General features: G+C 30.9%; 1 protein-coding gene across 5 annotated transcripts; it reads right to left on the reverse strand.

Annotated features, from left to right (window-relative positions):
• Nucleotides 1-607: 607 nt before the first annotated feature.
• Nucleotides 608-7,456, reverse strand: LOC111919467 (ribosome biogenesis protein WDR12 homolog). Of its 5 annotated transcripts, XM_052770670.1 has the most exons (18): nt 7,181-7,456; nt 6,031-6,197; nt 5,662-5,749; nt 4,453-4,716; nt 4,173-4,353; nt 3,856-3,956; nt 3,544-3,647; nt 3,394-3,429; nt 3,209-3,294; nt 3,048-3,115; nt 2,851-2,958; nt 2,651-2,770; nt 2,431-2,574; nt 1,474-1,582; nt 1,236-1,372; nt 1,092-1,127; nt 911-1,012; nt 608-807 (listed from the first exon to the last, which is right to left on the reverse strand). In XM_052770670.1, exons 5-17 carry the CDS (start codon nt 4,333-4,335, stop codon nt 920-922), a joined length of 1,305 nt encoding a protein of 434 aa, XP_052626630.1. In that variant the 5' UTR covers nt 4,336-4,353; nt 4,453-4,716; nt 5,662-5,749; nt 6,031-6,197; nt 7,181-7,456; the 3' UTR covers nt 608-807; nt 911-919. The 5 variants fall into 5 exon arrangements, with proteins under 5 accessions (XP_052626630.1, XP_042757436.1, XP_023770786.1 ...); XM_042901502.2 differs by lacking the exon at nt 5,662-5,749 and having other exon boundaries at nt 4,453-4,635; XM_023915018.3 differs by lacking the exon at nt 5,662-5,749.
• Nucleotides 7,457-7,681: the final 225 nt, after the last annotated feature.

Here is a 7,681-nt window from a genome sequence, read left to right on the forward strand (position 1 = left end):
GAAATGAAGTTAGATAGTATGAGATTAAAAAGTGTGTAATTAACACAAAAATAATATATTTATAAACTTTGACTAGCGGTCTCAGACCGGTCTCGGGTCGGTCTCATGTAGGTCTCCGAACAGTCTGGCCTTTTTTGGGACCGAACTTAGAACGGTCCGGTCTTTTTTCGGACCGGTCTCTTTCGTTCTCCTTCGGTCTTTTTTAGGACCTGTCATTTTCCAGTACGGTCTCGGTCCTTTTGTGTAGGTCTCAGACCGGTCCCAAATAATTTCTTTAAATACTCTTGTTTAATTTTTTTAATCTAGTTGTATCATTCATCTTATATTCATTTATTATGTCGTTTTAAAAGAAGACTAAAATTTCACAAATAAAGTTGTAATTGATGGTTTCCAAAAAGATGAAAAATGCTAATTATAGTATGTGATTTAAATATTTTCTTGTCATTCAAGTTACCCGGTACTGAAGCATTTTGACCAGACCTAAAAAAATTTGTGATTCAACTCTTTTCTTTCAACATATTTTGTAAATGTTGCCTTCATTTCAGAAATAATTGTCTCCCATATTTTAATTTAAATATCATATGTTTGGTAAAAAAAAAAAAGGAGCTCCACAAAACCATCGTAGTCAACACAAACTAGCTGTTCAACATTCTAATACAAAATTCTCAATTCTTGAAATAAAAAAAAAATCAAAAATTATCCAAAATATTCTCAAGTGTAGTAAAACACCATCATCTTCGGTTTAAAAAGTGTTGAGCATTTTCAATCGCACCACCATTTCATCTCTTCGATTTTTAGGTAAAGACACTGTAATTCAAATACACAATATGTTACCCTTTTTTTTATAAATTTATTCAAACAATATTTCATATAAATTTAATGTAAAAATTAAAAGATGGTATTGATTTACCTTAATTAATTATGGGATAGCAATTTCAGAAGAAATTCTAAGCTTTGAATCTGCCCCTCCACTTACAACACTATCTCCATTCCACCAATCAGCACAAAGTACCTATTGATTTTTTTATAAAATATTAGTGTTATATAGTTATAATAAAAAAAATGTGTAAGCTAGTAAAAAAATTAAATACCTTATCCTCATGTGAATCAATTATAGCCAATGGCCACTGCAACAAATACAAAGAGATCAAATATTTACGCATATTAAATTTTTTTTATTTATGTCAAAACCATTTTTTATTCAAAACAAAAAAAAATTAAATTAAATTAAATACCGCAGTTCTCAAGTCCCATAACATAACTTTCCCATCGTAAGATGAAGAAAGCAAATGAAACCATGAAGTTTTATGCCACTTGCAAGCGGTTATCCAAGAAGTATGTGATGAAAACTGGAAGCTAGGAGCCAAAGTTCCTGAATATAATATAATTATTTATTATTATTTAAAAAAATAATAATAATAATCTAGGGTTTACTGTGTGTAAAGTTAGGGTGTTTTTACTGTGTGTGTGTACCTGGTTTGCGAGGATCCCAAATCCTGAGGACTGGATCGGAACATCCACCAGCAATAAGAGCAGAGCTTTCACCTCCGATGTCAATGCAATTCACCACTTTCCCACAAAACTATATTTTTTATATATAAATATAAATATATATTCTTTTAGTAAGTTTCTAACCTTTTATTCTAATAAAAAAGGGTTAATATCATTTAAAAAAAAAAAAAACTTGTACAGCTTTATTCTTTTTCCTGAAAAAGGCCTTGTATTTTTCTGTTTCTTTCGATTTGGCCCTTTTAGCAGTTTTTTTTAATGAAAAACTTGTTAAGTGTGAGGGCTTTTTGGGGGGGAAAATAAAAGGTTTAGGGTTTTTAAGGAAAAAAATAAAAAGTATGAGGGTTTTTTTTGGAAAAAATGAAAAAAAAATCAAGGTCTTTTTATGAAGAAGCTTGTCAAATGTGAGGAGGCTTTTTTCGGGAAAAGAATAAAAAGTTGAGGGTTTTATTTTGGAAAAAATTAAAAGGTTGAGGGTGTTTTAGGAAAAAAAAAATTGAGGGTTTTTTTGGAAAAAATGAAAAATTGCCCCAAAGAAAAAATTTGAGGACTTGAGAATTTCTGATATATAAGGTTTTTTATGATATTAACCTAAAAAAAACCAAATAATGTTTTTAATTTAAAGGGTTAATCGCAAAAAAACGACCTTAAATTTTTCTGGATTAAACCTTAAACTTTTTTCTTTTAAAAATGCCTTGTATTTTTTCATTTTTTCCAATCTAACCCTTTTAGTCGGTTTTTGCCAAAAAATAATGACTAAACGCAAGGGTTTTTTCGAGAAAAAGTAAAAAAGTTTAGGGTTTATTTGGAAACATTTAGAAGGTTGAAGGTTATTTTTTTCGAAAAAAAACACCAAGTTAAGGGTTTTTTTGGAAAAAAGAAAAAAATACAAAATATAGTAATAATAATAATATATAATACCATGTTTATTGTATCTTTTCCTGTTTCAATATCCCATCTTCTAATAGAATGATCCCATGATGCTGAATAAATTGTTCCATATTCAGGCCAAACAACTGAAGATACACATTGAGTATGGCCCACAAGTGTAGATACAGCCTCCCCCTACAATATATATTTATTTTTTAACCAAATTATCAATAAACTTAATGAAAATATAAATTAAAATATAAAAATATACCTCTGATTGAGATTCTTCTTCCTTATTACCTTTTTTCCTTTTCTTTACTGAAACAATATCTGCTTCATTACACTCTGTTTGCCACACATTGATTCTGCAATCCCATGAACCTGAACATATCTGTAATGGAGGAGAGAGGTGAGAGATAGTGGCAAAAATGTAAAAAACATTAAAGATTATTGAGAAAAAAGAAAAATTACCAAATTGCCATTAGGTTGTGATGCAAGGCTTTGAACTGAAGCAGTATGCCCAACAAGAGTTCTGAAAGAACTAATCTTTAGGTTTTCTGATAGAGGCTCTGGATCAAACTTCAAGTTGAAAAAAAAAATTATTTTTATCTTTTAGTTGTTAATTTTTTAATAAGAAAGTTTTTTTTTTATGTAAAAGTTAAAATTACCTTCCAGAGTTTCACAGTTCTATCTTTTGATCCAGTTGCAACAACCTTATTGGTGTCGTTTTCATTATCTGAAGACTTAGTGAGAAATAATGAGAAAATAAATTTTTTAAAAAAATGAAGATTTAGTTTGTAAAACAAGTGAAGAGTTTCATAATTCATACCTTTTGAATTCACAACACCAACTGATGTAATTGCACCATTATGACCTTCTAAAATATGTGTACAATTTCCAGGACCTTTCCATATCCTGAATTTATACATTTAAAGAGAAACATATGTTTTTGTTATTTCATGAAAAAAAAAAAGTATTGAAGATGTGGGAAGATTTATGAAATTAGTCAATTACCTTCCTAATCCATCGTAGCAACCTGTCAAAATGAACCTTGCAGAAAGAAAGAAATTTACTCAGCTTCAAGAAATTGTATGTTGAGTTGACAGAAGAAGAAGAAGAAGAAAGGTGAATTTGGAGAAAAAGAGGGATAAGTCTAGGGCTTACTGATTTGAGCCATCAACTGAACTGACCCAATCATCATGTAATGAAGGATCTTCTTCCTTGCGTGGAGCTACAGCTTTTATGTATTCAATTTCTAGGGTTTTTTCCTGTTGTTGAACAGAAGTAGTAGTCAGGAATCATGATGTGAAGATAGGTTGAGAAGATTAATAACATCGCTTAAATGTAAATCTTCTTGTTTTGTTTTATCAATGTATATTTCTCAGATTACAAGCTTTTGATTCGAATTATTTAGATGATGAATGTCAGAATGTGTGATTAATCGCTCTGAATTTTAGGGAAGAAAAATAAGTATACCGCTGAGATTCCTTTGGCGAGAAGAAAGTCTTCAAGTGACATCCTCACTAGCTCACCATCAATCAAGAAATCAAATGGTTCATGTTTCCAATCATCGTTTCCTATACAAAAGTTAAGGTTAGATGACTTAAAAGTGTAAAAACTAATCAGTGAACAACTAACTTATAGCATTGAATCATTGATCTTCGAATTGCAGATAATTTCATAGAACTGTTACCGAAGTTCATGCTGTTTTTACACGAACAGAATATATGTTTTATCGGTGGCAAAATTGTTCAAGTCAGGTTAAGCAGAAACGTAGTGTAAAGACGAATAACCTGATTGAAGAAGACTATTAACCACGGACGAAAGACCCTTCCTTGTGAGGGTAGAAGGGAGGGCAATGGTTGTCGTCGGAGCTTTGAACGGCGGTTTAAGCTTCGTAACAAACCGCACCTGTACTCTTCTTGAAACATCTTCAACATCTCCATCGATATCCATCTGAAAACGCAGTTTTAGCTGCAATTGACAGTGAATTGTTCAAGAACTCAGCCCTGGAAAAATCGACAGCAGCACAAAGACGAATGAAAGAAGAAAGAGAAAAGAAAAAACACGAACCTTAGCTGTGGGGGCGAAGGAAAATCGACAGCTCCGGTGTTGCTATGGGCTGCGACGATCTCCGGTGAGGATATGGCTAACGGCGGCAAGCAGGGATGCGCTTGAGGAGTGGCAGAAACAGCAGCGATGGATTGGAGGCGTTCTTTTTGTGTCGATGTATAAGGTTTAGGTTCAGGGCCGGCCCTTCACAAGGTGCATATAAGAACAGGGCCCCAAAAAGTCGGAAGGCCCAATTATTTTAGCAGCTATGTAAAAAATAATCTACTATAATAAATGAAAATGTAAGATTAGCCACATGTCATTTTGTCATAATTTGATATATATTTACTTTCCACTTGTCATTACTTTAATTTTCATTTTCAATATATCATTAATTTACTTTCCATAAATTAAACCTACCATAATATAATGACTATCAAATTTTAAATTTTAAATTTTAAATTTTAAATTCAATTCTAAATAAATTTACAGTTTAAACCTTTATGTTTAATATTTTGTTATAATTAATCCGTTTAGTACACACTAGACACATAATTTTAATTAATTTATTCTTTGCATGTTTTTTTCTCATAGTTTTCACTTATTTCAATTTCAAATTCACATAAAATTTCTATTTAATCGTTCGTACTTAACATTTTGTTTTAATCAACCCGTATATTATACGGGTATCACAACTAGTTAGGTTAATATTCTATTTGCCTTTATTTATCATTTGTATGTTGTTATGAACGAGGTTTTAAGGCCGGAAGTTTAAGCAATATGTTTTTGTGACATAACCATAATCACGGATCTTTAGTTTATAAATTGAGGAAAAAGTTAAATCATAACTTAATCTTAAATGAAAAGCAATGAAGGGATGATGCTTCCGGCTGTAATGTTTTTCCATTTCATCATCAACCTGTTTTTCTTTATTCATTAGCATTATATACCGATAAAAAAAATCTAACATTTTACCATCTTTTTTACATGTTAATTGCAGTTAAACCAACCAAAATTCAATATACTTGCCAACGGCTAAAGCTTAAACCATCAAAATATTTATAGATTTAACATAATACTTTAAAGTAAATCATCAAAATACTTGACTCGAAGGAGCAAATATTAATTAATGCATGAATCATTATTCACTTAAGTAATACAATTAGTTTTAGTGCATTAAAAATAAAAAATATATATATATATATATTTTCATTAATGAAATAATGGTACCCGATGGTGGTTCGGTTCTAGGCATCCAGCAGTTTCGGATACATAGTCTAGAAACCGGTCCCTAGCGGGTGCCCAACAGGTACTGATTCTAAAAATAAAAAAATAATAAGTATTTTTTTTTTCAAATTTACATGTCCTAGTAAGCAAAAAAATTGAATGTGCGATGTTGTAGTTGAGTAGATTTATAAAAAAGATGAAGATAAAAGGAAAGGTTTTCATAGATACAAAGAATTGCACAAAACTTTATAAAAGAAATGAAATTAAACAAAGAGGTATGAGAGGCGATATGTGAGTTTTCAAAAAGGGAGTCGGTATATTCAAGAAAAAAACTTGAAAACCTATTTAAGGAAAAATGAGTGCAGAACTTACCAAGAGCATCTCATTTAGATAATGAAGTCTCTACATTTCTTATGCTTCGTCATAATTAGATCATATCAACTGGTTGATTTTTTAAAGCACTCAATCAATGATCAAATTTATATTCAGATGGTGAAATAGTATGCCTGGAAATATTTCTGAAACTCATCTCTAAGATCCTGAAACAATTAGTTTATTACATAATTAATCCATGAGAATATGATGAAACAAACTTTATTTGTACCTCAACAGAAAGGCCTTCACCCTCGAAAAATGGAAATCCCATCTCTATTGACCATAAAATAAATAAAATGGGAGGAGAAACCCAAAAATGTTACCAACAATACTCAAGTTTACCGGAAAGATGCTTTTGAGATAGCAACATCAGTATTCATAGTATCTTTCAAAAGCCATATTTGGAAACCATTTGAGGCATTTAATAATAGAAGTTATAATTGTACTTATTGAAAGATGAAAGACCTGTTTGTATATATTGAGAGTTAGTTAGTTTGACTCTCTTTCCTCTTGTATATAAACGATCTGTAACCTTTCATTTCAGTTTGAGAAATTCATTTCATTCATTAAAAGTGTAATATTAAATCGAACACATATTATTCAACATAGAAAATGGCAGTAAAAGCAATATGAAATAACAAAAGTACCTGAAGCTACAAAGCCCCAATATGAAAATACCATTTTTTCAACATATTTCATAAATCCATGTCAGAAATAAGTCATTTTCAATGTTGTATTCAGGCAAACTAAAAATAACAAAAGATTATTCATGTTCATCCTTTTGCTGCTACACACAACAGCTGTACAACAAATTTAAAAAAAAAAAAAAAGAATAATAAGATAGAACAGGGGAAAGCTAGAGAACCTGATTGAGTGCGTTTTTTGTCAAATGGTCTTCTTTCAGAGGTTGCAAAACATTTAAAATTCCACAAATCAAAATTAAATAAAACTCCTAAATAACAAATCGATTAACCAAAACTTTAGACATGTTGCAGTAGGGTTCTTTGAAAATGAAATCGTGTTGGGTTTTTATAGAAATGAATTAGATGAAAAAGAAGGAGAAAGCATTGGTGTGATTAGTTGATGATTAATAAGAAGTAAAATTCAATGAATATGTGAATAATGAACTAAAATGAGGAATTGTTACCTCTGCCTTGCTGTCTTGGGAGCTCTATTTCAACCACCGTCATGTCAGCTGCTTCTTTTATGGCCCTTGAAAGTGAAAGGCTCTTGATGTCGACTGATGACTTCCGATGCCTGCATTCGCCGACGACGTTAATGGTGGTTGTGGGGTGACGATCAGTGTTCTTTGAATTAGAACAAATATATTTCCTTATGAAGCGTGTGAGGATTTTTCAAGGGATGGTGGGGAAGGGGAAGTACGGGAGAAAGTTGTCAGGCACAATGCAACGCACCGGAGATAGGAACAAAGTCTTTGAAACTACAGTAAAGTTTGATTTGCTCTTATATACAGTGTTTTAACGTTTTGACAAATGTTAATGTTTACAATTCGTGTCTGATTTAGGATATCTTTTTTGATATTTTGTTTTTCTCATCTGATTTCTAACTTTTTAATTATGTTTAAGTAGGTACATAAGCGAATTTGAAGATAAGTGTCATGTTTTGATTTTATTTTATTGGATTATAT

Source organism: Lactuca sativa, chromosome 4, assembly GCF_002870075.4.
Source record: "Lactuca sativa cultivar Salinas chromosome 4, Lsat_Salinas_v11, whole genome shotgun sequence".
Lineage (NCBI taxonomy): Eukaryota > Viridiplantae > Streptophyta > Magnoliopsida > Asterales > Asteraceae > Lactuca > Lactuca sativa.

Excerpts from the sequence above, each read along its gene's own strand:
- LOC111919467 (XM_042901502.2), bottom strand. The coding sequence starts at position 4,335 with ATGGATATCGATGGAGATGTTGAAGATGTTTCAAGAAGAGTACAGGTG. Across the intron at positions 3,116-3,208 it reads TGGTGTTGTGAATTCAAAAG|ATAATGAAAACGACACCAAT; the intron begins GTATGAATTATG and ends CTAAGTCTTCAG. Across the intron at positions 1,373-1,473 it reads TTGGGATCCTCGCAAACCAG|GAACTTTGGCTCCTAGCTTC; the intron begins GTACACACACAC and ends TATTATATTCAG.